Source organism: Diadema antillarum, unplaced genomic scaffold, assembly GCF_040938485.1.
Source record: "Diadema antillarum isolate AM-2024a unplaced genomic scaffold, OU_Dant_1.0 seq00001716_RagTag, whole genome shotgun sequence".
Lineage (NCBI taxonomy): Eukaryota > Metazoa > Echinodermata > Echinoidea > Diadematoida > Diadematidae > Diadema > Diadema antillarum.
In genome coordinates, this window is record NW_027272405.1 from 50,059 (window position 1) to 64,667 (window position 14,609).

Sequence of the window (14,609 nt, forward strand, 5' to 3'; positions counted from 1 at the left end):
ACTCAATTCGTTGATGAGGCCCTAAAACAGTGCAGGGTATTGATGATACAATGTATCTGCAGCTGCTATCAAACCTTCAATGAGTTGATTGCCAAAAGTTTATCGGTTCACCTTCTAGCTTCAGACAAAAATCTGCATTTAAAGTCTATGTGAATTAAATCACCTTTACACCTTGCTTAAAGTATGACCCACATGAAGGCTAAACTAATTGTATCTTCCAGCACATTGTAAGTGCGCACGTGTCAAAATCGGCACTGAAATGTGTGCCTACCGTTGTCATATCGTAACCCTGAAGTTTCATGATGATAAGACTAGGACTGAGCAAATTGTGTACCGTTTCTGATGAGTTTGTTGAAGATCTCATTGAAGATATCCTGGAGCTCTTGTGAGATAAAAGTGGGACCTAGTGATGCTTGTAGTCTTTGCTTGCTATTGATATTGATAAGATCCTCCAATTCAGATTGTCAGTGGTGTGTCACTGTCAATTGCATCAAGATTGTGTCCACCACCCCCCCCCCTTGCAACTTGCCAAGGAGTCCTTGTGTTTGTTATGTTTTTGCTATGTCCTGCATTAGCACATTCATAGCTGAGATGTGCGTACTTGCACTTTTCATTGGGAATTTGACAAGCCCAGGTACGATAATGTTCCAACAGTGGTCTGTACTTAGCTGGAAGAAGAAGAAAAAAGCGTATGATTCCGTGGCTAATCATGTTTCTTGTTGGTTTCTTTCCCTCTACCCTTTCCTCTTCTTTGATTTCATTTCTGTGTCTTAAATAATTCCTATCTTCTCTCAATCTTCTCTCATATCTGTTCCTTCTTCATTTCACTTTTTTCAACACTTCCTCTATCTCTCCCCCACCCTCACTCTTTCTCACTATTCCTATGCCTGCTGCTCTCTCAATAAACTCTGCCATTCACATCTGTCAGGTCGAGTACGTCCCTGAGGCTGAAGCAGCGGCTGCGGGTAGGGGAACTCTGGCTGAATACCTGCATCGAGGAGGTCAGTGAGGTCATCAAGTCACATGACTGCTCCTTCGTCCTGGGCTGGCCCACCACCAACGTGGTCCTGACTTTTGGGTCCAATCAGGAGCGGGAGCTCTGGTGGCAGAGCCTCAGCAAGTGAGTACTGCTTCAGGATTTCCACCTCCTTCTCATCCTCTCTCTTTCTATCCATCATTCACTTTGTGTGTGTTTGTATCTCTCTCCATCCACTTCTTGTCATCATTTATGTCACCTGTTTTCCTTTTCTTAGTGTGTGTTCGTGTACTCCTTTCCTTATCATCTTTCCCTTTCCTCTCTAAAATGTATATATCTCTTATCTTTGTTTACGTCATCATTCTTTCATCATTATCATCGCCACTATCCTTACCTTCTTCCTTCTTCTCTGCCTGTTTCATTGGGTAGTATAACCTGCAAATCTGCATTGAACTGAGCTGATACAGTGAACAGGGTTCACAGTGAGGCCACTTGTCAATCAAAAAAAAAAAAGCAAAAAGCAACTGAAACCACTCTGATTCAATTCTTCGAAGTAATGCAGGGATTTCATCAATACATCCCTGAAGTATCGGGATCAAATGTAACATGTAACTAACACGGACAATTGAATTGTTTTCATGGGAAGGGGTTGAATCCACCACGATTTGTTTCATGCAAGGGGACCGTTGGGTCGCAAAGAACCTGTCGAGGGGAGCCCAGCGGTAACCAGATTATCCAAGTGTCACCGTGTCACTTCCGATGCAGTCCCGGGTCTTCTTTAATCTGCGTCTGATGAGTGGGGCCACAAATGAAAACAGTATGGTGGAAGAGGAGGAGGAGGGAATGGGATCCTGGACTGTGCACGCATGTCCCCTACACCACCGTCGCCTCACATGCAAAAAGCTGTATGAAAGGTCTCCAAAGAAATTAGGTTCAGATTCAAGGCCAGGTGACTCCAAAATGGGAATCATTTCTTCTTCTTTTTCTAAGGCAAAGGGGTAGAGAAGGGAGATGGGATGAAGAAGTAGAATGAGAAAGAAAAGGAGGAACTTGGTTTCAAAGTAGAATGATGAGCTCAGCAGACTGGAAGTAATGCAGTGGAGAAGCTGACAGATCGATGCAAGGACTTTGTACATTTGGAGAAATGAACCTCCACAAGACAGACATGATTTGGGAAGAGCAATCTTGTGTCGTACGTTAGGCCCCCACTGTATCTCTACCAAAACATCAGTTTCATGCCTTCAATCCCAAAGGTAAACACTGGCATTACTGCACTTCCACTTATATCATTGCAGATGGCAGACACATTTTCCCCCAAAGTCTCTACAATCAGTTGTGAAGGATGCAAAAGATGAGAAAGGGCTGTATGGTGGTGTTTTTTTTTTCTTGTTTTTTTTTTTTAAAGAAAATAAAGACAAGAACTCTGACCAAACAAGAGAGGGGAATAAAATACCTGGAGGTTGAAGGTCTCGAGGAGATAAAGCACACTTTGTGCAGTCTGTGAGCCAAACTTGATGGCAGACTGATTTTTTGATATCTGATGGAGTTCTGCCAGGATGCAATGCATGTTGCCTCCCCTTGACCCTGGTTGGGTCGCAGTCGTGACCTTTCCTCTTATAAATTCGCTGTGTTAAGAATGGAACCCACTGGGTTCAGACTGCTGAGCCCCGGAGGCCTTAGAGATTTTGGTGGTGGGTGGAATTAGAAATTTTCCTCTCTGATGATGGAGTTGATATTTTGCCATTACCCTGGGAATTTCATTTTCTTTTTAGTTCCCCAGTCAAATATGCTATGAATTGTACATCAAAATGGTTGGCCCTCTGATTTCATGTACATATTTGTTAAAGTTAGGTAAGACTTATGTGTCATTTATGATTGTGAGTTACTTTCCGGATTGATAATGTCATGTTGTCTTTTCTCTCCGCTAGGCACATCGAGAGCAAGAGGAAAGAGGATGAGGGAAAGTCTGTGCACGTCAGGGTGCTCAACCGGGATCCCGAGTACGCTGCTTATCCGGTAAGACCCTTTCCTTGCCCCCCTCCCACTGCAGTGACTCACTGAATTTTATATCGCGGTGATATTTCTTTGAAATGCTCGTTGAATGCTGCGCACACACAGCCACACATGACGATTTATGTAGAACCGAGGGTTTGCCTACGTCATGTAGTATTTTAGGATAGGAGAAGAGGCTTCCAGTGTGTGGATTTCTTAAAAGCACACGATCATCTTAGAGCCTATCCAAGGCATTTAGAGGGATTTCCACGTAAGGACTACAAGCCTCTGTTTTAAGCAAGCCTCAAGCAGGCATTTCTCGCTTGGCCCAAAGTCAGAATCCCCCAGCACGGGACAACGTGCAGCGAGACATCGCCGTCACTTCCTCTCTCCCTCTCCCACATCCTTTTCATGTCTCATTGGCCACAGCAGCCTGGCTGGCAAATCATACCACGTCATTCTGTCTGCCCTTCCCCCACCCCTCCCAGCCCTCCTCTAAGGCTCCATCACATGCTGTAAACAAACACATTTCATCTACAGCTTACAGAATCTCTCTATGTCTTGGTATGTTATAGCTGTTGAGAAGAGGGAACTGTCACTGTCACACACACACACTCACACACACACACTCACACACACACACACACACACACACACACACACACACAACAAATGGTCAGTGATGTCACTCACAATGATTAACTGTGTTCCTGTCATTCACAAGAAGGTGAATGATGAATGATTGTGTGAGAGAAGGGAGTGATGACACACACATTACAGGGTGAGCCTATTAGCCACTAGATTTGATACTCCAGTCAGCTGTATCTGGTCATTGGTTAACACCAGCCAGTCTGGCCTAAGAGACAGTGCAGCCTGTGTGTGGACTGTGTACGGTCCATCCCACGTCACGCCATGGCTTTGGGTATGTCCAGCGGAATAGCGGACACTTAATCATGCACCTTGTAGAATGCTACTCAAGTTAAATGTTGGACACACATGTTCTGTCAAATGAGGGAATGTTATGCTCTTTATGAAGAGGACTGTTTGCAAACATTCACCCACAAATGGAAGTGTTAGCGTTGCTAAATGAAGTGATCATTTTGTGTCTTCTCCCCGCCGCAGTCCAAAACGCTACAGGTTGGTTACGATCAGCGCGCTAGCGACCTGCTTGATCTGGCCCTGCAGGAGTTTGGCATGCCAGAGGAGGTGAAGAAAGAGTACCAGCTCTGGGTCCAGTCAGGACGAGAAGACTCTCTCTATCCTCTCATTGGTAAGTCACACTTATGACCTTTAACCCCCAAAGGATGGATATTCGTTGTAACAAAGTCATTCCATACATAGCAAAGAAGTTTGTTTATAATAAATGAGGTATTTTTTGTAATGAGGTTTCAAAAAGGAATGTACATGCAAATTGGTTTGATTCTTGAAATGATAAATGTCCTTTTGTCTTGATAAGGAGATAATTATTACACATGCATCTTTGCTACAGCAGCTGTGATTATGTCGTCGTAGACAAGCATACATTTCCCTTCGTAGAAACAGTCTTGCCTATCTCATGTTTTACCATAAGGCAATCTGCATGTACTATTTGTGATGTGTCCAAATGCTGGAGAATGTATGCGTACAAGTTTAGGACATTATTATGCAACCATTGGCATTGGTCTGAATAACATCGTTTCACATAGCTTTCTCTAAATACGAACAGTGGCATAATATGATATGCAGAGCAGGGACACAAAAGACAAATAATGTGGGAAAACCCAAGGTTTTCTGATATGGAAAGATTTATGTGAATAAGGGGAGGCCAACACCTGACATTTTCGTCAAACCCTAATGTTGTCAGCTGTGGCACTGTAGCAACTAGTTGTTACACAAACACACACACTGTTAGCACCCCTGGCAAAGTTATTACTCCCTACACCCCTCCACGGCTCTTATCTTACTCCTCCTGTGTAACCTCACAGGTCACGAATACCCCCATGCCATCAAGATGAGCCACATCCGGGATGCGCAAGACAAGCAGGAGGATGCCCTCTACCCCTCCACCCCGGAGATGGACCACCTGTCGTCTGCTGAGAACGAGCTGCGGGAGCACCAGTGCCAGTTCATCATCCGGAGACGGGGGAAGCCAGGCACACCCCTCAGCATCGGTGAGTCTCTCTCTCTCCCCCTCTGGTAACCACGGCAACGGCTCGTTGCAACCTCACTGATAATGTTCTTCATATCATCAGATACCAATGCAAGCAACTAATCTCTGACTAGATGGATTCATCAATGTAAGTTGATGATGAATCGGAATTTATGTACAAGAGTAGACATGTCCTAGATTCAGTTGTATATCATCAATGCTGGACTCTCGAGGTAGAGCAAACATAGCATTTCTCTGACTTTTTGTGGGGTTCTACTGTATTTTCGTGTACAAACTGTCTTTTGCAAAAAGAGTCCTCTGTAACCTTTAGTAGCCTTCTTTTTTTTTTAGCAATGAAGTGCAGTAATAAGTGTGTAGCTCCATATCTGGCAAATGCCAGTATTTTTGCATTACCCATTTATGATTTCTTGTCTGTAACTCTTGTAGATACGTCAGCCATCCAGAGGAGATTGAAGAAGGGCAGAAAATCTCCCTTTAAGCTTTCCTTCAAGAGGAGCATCTCAAACAAGGAGGGCACATCCCCAGCTTCCTCGCCCCTGTCGCCACATGCAAGGTGAGCAAGACCACACCCCTCCCCTTTTAACCGCCCTCCTTTCGCCCAACATCCCGAGTTTGGTTCCCAGGATTCACTGGAAACTGTTGGGAATGACCTTGTGTGGATTCCTGCAAAAAGTACTACCACTCTTGGTGTTTATGTACGTGTACATGGAATGTCTGTATCAATGCTTAGTGGGTCATTGCGCTATCAGTGGAATTTTCTCGATCACAGTGCGGGAAGAAATGACGGGTTACAGCTGATCAAATATAACAAGAACACAACAAAATGTTTTTTGAATTTGAATCACTTTGATCTTGTTTTTATGTGTCATTTTGTGGTTAATATTCATCATTCTAGAACAGACATGTTTAAAATATCCTTAATTCAAGTCCTACAAGTGTTTCAAGCAACCATTATGATAATAGATGCCAATCTTGTTTATGATGTAGAGATCTGAGAAGTGTATATTTTTTCACCAATAGGATTATCTGAGATGAAATGATCAGTGGTTTGTTGAGTCCTTCGAAGAAATGTGCACCTTATGATTCTTCATTATCTTTGGTTGTATTCATTTTTTGAAGACATCGAGACCTACATCGAGACCTCCAGAGCAGTAATTGATGATAATATGTTTCTATCACCCTCTCTGCAGGTTATTTGGTCTTCCACTGAGCATGGTGTGCCCAGACAACACCCTCCCTAAGCCCATCATGGACCTCTTGGTCACCCTCTACCACCAGGCCCCCTTCGTGACGGGTGTCTTCCGCAAGTCGGCCAACGCCCGCATGTGCCGTGAGCTGCGTGAGGCGCTGGACGCTGGTGACCAGTGCAGCCTGGAGGACGTGTCCGTCCACATCGCCGCGTCTGTCCTCAAGGTGAGATGGACATCCTCCACTGGTCTTTTTGCTGGGTGATTGGTGCAGAGCTGTCCGTACATGGTGCTGGCCGTTTTGATTTCAAATCTGATTGTAGTCCATGATGCCCAAAAGTCAAAAATTTCTGTCAGGGTTCGACAACTACCCCATGGTTTCTCAAAAGTCAAAGTCAAAATCAACCCATTTTCCCTTTTCTGCTGAATCCTTCAGTGCAGAAACTTGTGTGTTGCTAGCAGTAGTTACCCCCTGTTTGCTCTTTTCAAAGTGTCACTGCACTTTATTGGTATTCCTGGCAAAGTTCCTGCTACATGTGATGACCAAAAGTGAAATAAACATTGTACATCCATCATATTTTGACTCACAGATTTGTATTATGATGCATCAGTTATCAACGTAGTTAGAAAATATTATGGTTGGTGTTGAGCAACATAACTCAAAACATTAGAAGAACAGATGTTGATTGTTGATTTGTGCCATCAAAATCAATATGTAGTGAACCTGAAGCAACAAAGAGGTGAAGGTACTATTGAAAGGATATCTAGAAGTGAGTTCATTGTGATGAGGGAAAAGATCATTGTGCCAAGTGGACTATGTGTCTTTCTGTGGTTGCTTTGAGTAAATGTAGTGGTGATATCTGATTCATCATATCCTCTACTCCAATGTTGAGCCCTCAAACAAAATTTTCCCCAAATTGAGATTTACGGGGGAGGCAGGATGTTGACCAATTGTCAATTATGCAATCACACACCTGGAGGGAAGTGAGAAGAGAAGGGGGGAGACAACCATGTCCCCCTGCCCCATCCCCAACCCCTGCCAGCCCCTGCGCTTTAGACTCATCCCACGTTTCCTGTAGAAAATTTGGCAGCTGCAAACAGATCTAGATTGAATCACCAACGTTTTCAGTTGGTGATACTTTAATGTTTCTCCTTGAACACTTCCTAATTCAGGGGTAGGTAGAAGTCAGCAATAATCTTCAAATGTTTAAATTAATGAAAAGGATGCAATGGAGTCAGGGCCAAACTTATTCCCTGGGACATGAACATGTGATATCAGAGGTTAAAACACTCTGTATCACTCAAAAAGATACTGAAATGTATCCATTTGTTGTTGTTTCACAAATGCTAAACGCTATATTTTTTTTTTTTTAATAGTTGGGATTGATTTCCAAATACCTGCAGAGTCACTTTGCACACAGCTATCTGGTAGACAGTGTGAGTCACTTCAGTGTCCTACTGCTATTTTTTGCTAGGCAATATTATTTTAACATCTTCCCTTTTCTCTCCCCCCCCCCCCCCCTCCACGACACTCAGGACTTCCTCCGAAGTCTTCCCGACAGCCTGCTCGTCTGCAGTCAGTGCGAGGAGTGGATCGCCACCGCCGACATCGTCGACAAGGACGAGAAGCTGAATGCTGTCAGAAGGTGAGAGTCCACCCAAGCTCCGTTACAAGCAAAATCACTCCGAAGATAAAACGGGGATACAGCGTACAAAAGAAATTTTATTACTTGAATTGAATGTCACTGAAAATTAGTTTCTAGCTTACTTCATAGATACTCCAGGAAGAGTAAAAGGCAGTTTTTTATGTCAGATTTTACACCCACATGTAATAAAGACTACCTATCAGCCCTGTGTAGACACATGCAATTCTGTTGATGGTAGTTTTTTTTCCTCCACAGGAGTATTTCAAACCTCATTGAAGGCAACAAAAGTGACATCATTTCTTGTTTTGTAGAAGATATAAAATGCTCTTTAGGTGATACAACATAATATCTGTGTACTGCTGGAAATATAGAATACCATTCTACTATCACAGCTCCACTATGAACAATAGGTTCCCAGTTTTGTGACTGACTGTGAGGTTATATTGAGTGTGAGGATGGCTCATTTTGTGCTACGTTGAATGCAAACATTTTTCAATCTGTTCTTCCTCCCTCCAGTTTGATGGAGCAGCTGTTAGACATCAACATGGTGCTACTCAGACACATCTTTTGTGTGCTCCACTACGTGTCGCTGCACTCTGACGAGAACAACATGACCAGCTACAACCTGGCGGTGTGCGTTGCTCCCAGCATGCTCTGGCCGCCGGCCAACGCCGGACCGTCCATACAGGTTAGCCACTTCCCCCAGTCAGTTCAGATTAAGAAGAGGAACTGTTGTACAGTCACCATGCAGCATTTGTCTGGAGATATATGTCAACACATTCCAAAGACATCCATGCAAAGTTGCAAGTCAGGCCTAGAATTTTGGTTTGAAGTTTCTTTAAGTGAATGACTCAACATTTTGGTAGCATTTGGGGATGCTTCTACTTTTCACGCTCAATTCGATGAATAAGATGTTTCTTTATACAGGTTCATAGTGTACTCAGATATGTTATGTCATGATGTATCTGTGTTATTTGAATAGGTTTTAAAGTGTTTCTTAATGGTTTGTGTTTTACAGGCGATGGCCACCAAGAAGATCCCATCAGTGGTTGAGTATGTGATCAACCATGCCAAAGAGGTGTTGGGAGACGACGTCCTGACGTTGTATGGAGACCCGCCCACCCACAGGCCGGAGCACAGACGGCACGACTCCAGCGGTGACTCGGACAGCATGAACGAGGTCTCGCCGTACACCAAACGAGACGACTCATCTCTGGACAGCATTGAGAAGGAATTCTACAACGATGAGCAGGATCAAACGGGTGTCAGTCACAAGTGGCATTACAACACCCCCGTGCTGTCGCCGTCCACGCTCAGTCGAGACTCCGGCATCACGTCCAGCGATAACCAGCTCTACCCCGACTCGGACAATACTGACACCACAGATTCGGGGATGGAATCGAAAGAAAAGCTCGCGACAGTACCCAGTGTCAAAGCCACTAAAGCCCCCTCGCAGTTCAGCAGTCCAGATGACTTGTTCTGGCAGCAGCGGAGGGTTTCCGAACCGTCCGTCATGTCCAAAGAGGCTGTGAGGACTCGCGCAGCAAGGGTGTACAACTCGGCAGTAAATACCACGGACAATAGCCCAGAACTCTCAGATCATGAGTACAACATCAGTGAGGACACCTTGAAACTCATCAAGGACATGAACAAGGAGTGCTCATCCAAACTCTTGAGTGATATGTTGCCAGAGGACATGAGATCCAGCTCACGGCAGTCCAACAGCGGCTCTAATTTGACAATGTATGAGAAAGGACTCAGAGGAAGCAGCCATGGTGTCACCTCCATGCCTTCCACTCCCACTGACGAGGAGTCAGCTATTCCTTGTATGCGTAGGCAGTCTGTTCCTTCCATTGGGTCAGGCTCACCCACATTCCCCAGGCGACTCACGTCCAGCCGCCGTAGCGCATCTTCAATGTCGTCGTCCTCGTCGGAACGCATGAGTGATGTGCAGTCATCAAGTTCTTCCGAGCGGCTTCATTCCACCAAACTGGGGCTGAAAGACCAGAGGAGTGATGGGAACGTGTCCAAGACTCTTCAGGCAGGCAGCGCAGATCCTGGCCGCTTGTCTCCGAGGGGTGGGCCAAATATTGGCCAGCATGGATTCCAGCCATCCTACAGGAAAATGTTCATGAACAATGAAACGCGGGTTTTGCCCTCGCGCATGGGTGCTCCAGCCCGGCCAAAGACTCTGAACATGAGACCCTCACAAACTAAAGAGGCGACTCCGCCGCTAGAGTTCTTCCCCAAAGATGCCACAACTCGAGCCACCTTGACCCAAAGCCCGAGGGGCCTAGCCGTGCACCAAGAACAGCAGCGACCGCCTGCGCCAACAAAACGCAATAGTAGCCCGGCAATTTCGTCAAGCCAACCCACTAAACAGCGTGTTAGCAAAACTCAGTCCGATACTTCCATATCTACCCTTGCAAGGTCCACCCCTCCAACCTACCAAGAAGCAATGAACCGCAGAGCACTGCTTCAGAGACAGTCAAAGAGTCTCGACGCTGACGCCGTGCCACCTTCCCACGAGCAGAGTCCAAGGAGGCGGTCGGGCGAGGTCAGCACAGCCAAGCAGCGTCATGAGGAACGCATGGGAAAAACTAAGCGTCACATGGTGGCAGGAGGCATCATCTTCCTCACCACGGATTCAGATTCCAGTGATGAGGATGATGACTTTAGGTCAGGCAATGGCTACTCAAATGGACCCACAAAGACTCGCGGTGTGAGGCGCACGTCAAGCGATAGCATGGCGACAAATCGCAAGGGTTCTGCAACGTCAGTGCAGCGTAGCAGCAGTGACACTGCAAAGCAAGGGAACGAGACACGCTCAAAACACCAGGAGCGAAATCTGGAGAACGCTCGCAGGTCCAGCCAGCCTTCTCCTCGGCGACGCCATCACAACAGCGAGGCCCCCCGGAGGGCCTCTGGAGGAAATCACCCAGTGAGACGAGGACCAGATTCCACCAGTCAGAGTTCTGCTGGGGACTCCATTCCAGGACGCACCGAACTGCGATTTCCCTTCCCTGATCCTCATGCTGAGCCTCCGGCCTCTCCACTCATTTCACCGCGTTCCAAAGCGAGCACAAATGATCAGAAAAATGGACTGAAAAAATCGCGCGAGGTAGAGCACGCTGTTACGCAAGCTCGCCGTGACTGGCAAAAGAAGAGTGCGTCAAGCACAAAAGACTTTAAAGTCACTGTGGCGGACCTAGAAAAAATTGACTACACAGACGAATCTTATGTGTGATACGTCTGGCACTTGTATCCCTTCTGTGAAGAAAATGGACATATGTCATCTTTTGTACTCCTTTGTGAATTAATGTACATGAATCTTTACGTCCTGACAGACTGGCGAATGCTCCAAGTATTAATTGAACTCATTTTGTATTCATATTGACAAATTTTACCTTTTTGCCACCATGTCTTATTACTCTTTCCAAATCATTTTTTCACATGTTTAAATTCCTTTCTATATACCTGAACTGAAGGATTACAAATATTGATCATCTTAATCTTCTTTTTTTTAATAATCTCCAACCCATTTTGGGGTTTGTTTTTCTATTTTCCAAAATCTACTTCTGTAAGAAAATATTATAGCAACCAAATTTCACTTCCTAGAATTGTTTACAATATGACAAAGGCCATGGGAAGCCTCAGTTAAGAATGATATTAGAAGATCATGACAATATATGCAACACCTTGGTACTTCAAATGACCACATCCTTCTACTCGAGACCAGTGTGATATCCTGGACGTTGCAATCAAGTATTAGCAAACTGTGTGTGTTTGCTTTCTGTTCCACAAACTGAGTAGACTCTCAATATTGAAAATTCTAGTCCTGTTAGCTACAAACAGAAAAAAATAGAGTAACATATCAAGTACAGAAATTGTTGAACCTCAAAGAGTCAACCATCTTTTCCATCATTCTTGAGCGATATATATTTTTTGTTGTTGTTATTTGTGGATGATAGGCAGCTGAGGGAAAAAATTGTGAGATATGCGAAATGCTTGTGGTCAGGTGTTAACCAATTAGAGAGGATTATTATTTTGTTTGTATCGAATGAGTTATGACATCGTGTTCCCTATATGTGTGCTATAAGACAGAAGAAAGGAAGGTAAAAGTTTGGCTGATATCCAGTGTTCCCTCATATCAATATATGGTGTAGCCAAGAGGCTCAAAACTGATGTCCACATGCTCAAAAGGAAAGACCTAGTGTGTCACGGCTATTACTGACATATTTGTGGCCTGTTTTATTATTCGTGTTTTCTTGCTTGTTTTTAATACGATTAATGCAAACTATTTACAGAATTCTGTGACAAGAACATACGAAAACAACTGATAATCAGTTTGTGTACGTATGATCCAAAAGCAAATTTGTAATGCAAAACTGATTTTTGAGCTAACATTGTTATCTTAGTTGTACGATATAATGCTTTCACTCGACAAAAAATGGAAAATAGACAAAAGAAATAGTATTATTCAGAGTTCAGACACCAACTGGTTTTGAGTAACTCATCTACCTCAAGTTTTTGTATAGTTACGTCGAGGCGACAGTTTCCATATGCTATGACTGTCAGCCTCGCTGAATATGATCACACGCGTGTTTCCTCTATGTTAACATGTCACATTGCATGTATGGCACTGAGCTATTTTGTTACGATATGATGCATAAAACTTTTCACAGTGTGCATTGTAGATGGTTCTTAACTTTCCACTCACATGTCCTCTTTCACCTCTTCTTTTCAAAACACTGATTTTACGTTCACTATGTCTCCACTTCCTTCACTGTATTGGTTCCGCATGGAACTAATTTTCCTGATTTTTCTCATATTTTCTGCCCAACTACTCCCTGCCCTTTCAACAGTCCTCTTGATGGCTATACCAAATGGTGTCGCAGTAAAACTGTATTTTTTTCATACATGTATAACTTTTATTGATGGAAACCTTTTACAAGCCATTTCTATCTGCCTGACAAGACATTTGTTTGTTTTTGACAGCGGTAAACTTTGAGACAACATGAACAACAAAAACAGCCTGTTTGCTGTAAGTTTTTTAATGAATTGATCAATACTGTATAAAACATGATCTCTTTGATCCTAGAATCATTTTGGTTGAAAGTCAAGCTTTGATCTGCTTGTTGAAGTCCTGAAAAGTCAAAAATGTGAATGGACCACAATTTTTGTGTATTTTAACAGGGTGTGTATTTATAACTGAAACAAAAAGGTATTAGAAGGATGCATGTACCCCAGACAGCTCACTGTGATGGGCTTGAATCAATGATGTACCATACCTCCTCACCTTCGGAGAAACTTGCAGATTTTTGTGTGTATGCTTAAGCAAAACAACTCTTATTAAAGTTAAATATTTTTCTGACAGTTCTTGAACAGTGATTTTAAATGTGTTATGACAGGGTAGGATTTGTGATGACTGCTCTTCCATTGCAAAAATTTGGAGCCAAGCTGAAGCAGAGAATTACCCTTGTGTCAAGAAGCAAATATCCAGTTATGTAATATGACTCTGTGGAACGCATGTAATGTTGCATGTAATGTAATAGTCCTCTGACGAGACAACTCTTCCGTCTGTAAAGGCAATACCAAGACACTGAACGGCATCTGTTCAAGATATTTTTTAAGTGTATTGTTACAAGTACTGTTACGTGATGCAGCGATTCTTATTTAACATTTTTGACGATTTTTAGGAGGTCATTATCTTTTCTTTCTTTTTTTACGCAGGCTGCTACACTTTTCTAATCAGCTGTTTGTTGATGTTGTGTGAGACTTGACGAAATATTGAGATAATTGTTTGATTTTCCATAGTGACAGTTACTCATTATGCGACATTTACCGGACAGAACTTACCACCTTCTTGTTAACATTGTAAAGTTACTTTTTAAAAATGTTGATCTTACATTTTGTTGAGATGCAGTTCATATTAACACCACCAATACACTCTTTTATTACTGGGTGCATGGCCGAAAAATCTGTTCAAGGGCAAGAATCCAGCAATGCAAAGTGTACAGATGTTAGGCCCTATCTCTTTTATAAACTGTACTTTTGTAAAGTTTCTACACCTTTCTTTGTACCAAATGACACTGTAACAGAGAGAGATTTTACTTTTGAAAACCCTTTTGTTATTTCCAACATTTGTACATTAGTGCCACAAAGTGGCTTGTTCTCTCTCTCTCTCTCTCTCTTCTTTTGTTATAAAAAGTATTGTGTACAGATTAAATGCCACAAGTTATGCCAGTATGTTATTCACATATTTATGCAAATAATAACAAAAATCCACTGAATCTTCCAAGTCTTTGGTTCTTGCTTCTTTCACACCTTGGGTCCTTTGAAGTATCACGTCCGAAAAGCGATTATTGTTGCTGTGTGAAATGTGTGGTAACTGATGTCTGATCAAATGTTTGTTATGGTGGTGGTGAGATGATGATGATGATGATGATGATGATGATGATGATGAATATGATGATGATGATGGTGATGATGATGATGATGATGATGATGATGATGATGATGATGATGATGATGATGATGATGATGGTGATGATGATGATGATGATGATGAATATGATGATGAGTTAGGCTGTAGTACAATAGGACAGGATAATCTTTGGTAAATACAGCAAATGGTGGGGATATGCAGTAGTTGCTCT

At 43.3% G+C, this 14,609-nt stretch overlaps 1 protein-coding gene across 1 annotated transcript in view; it reads left to right on the plus strand.

Annotated features, from left to right (window-relative positions):
* Positions 1-11,197, plus strand: part of LOC139711864 (uncharacterized) — a 47,892-nt gene extending 36,695 nt beyond the window's left edge. The window contains exons 6-14 of the mRNA XM_071623714.1: positions 929-1,120; positions 2,905-2,992; positions 4,091-4,238; positions 4,933-5,118; positions 5,544-5,670; positions 6,308-6,530; positions 7,841-7,950; positions 8,467-8,638; positions 8,969-11,197. Coding sequence (XP_071479815.1) covers positions 929-1,120; positions 2,905-2,992; positions 4,091-4,238; positions 4,933-5,118; positions 5,544-5,670; positions 6,308-6,530; positions 7,841-7,950; positions 8,467-8,638; positions 8,969-11,197 — 3,475 coding nt within the window. The remainder of the gene's footprint in view (positions 1-928; positions 1,121-2,904; positions 2,993-4,090; positions 4,239-4,932; positions 5,119-5,543; positions 5,671-6,307; positions 6,531-7,840; positions 7,951-8,466; positions 8,639-8,968) is intronic.
* The last annotated feature ends 3,412 nt before the right edge of the window (positions 11,198-14,609 follow it).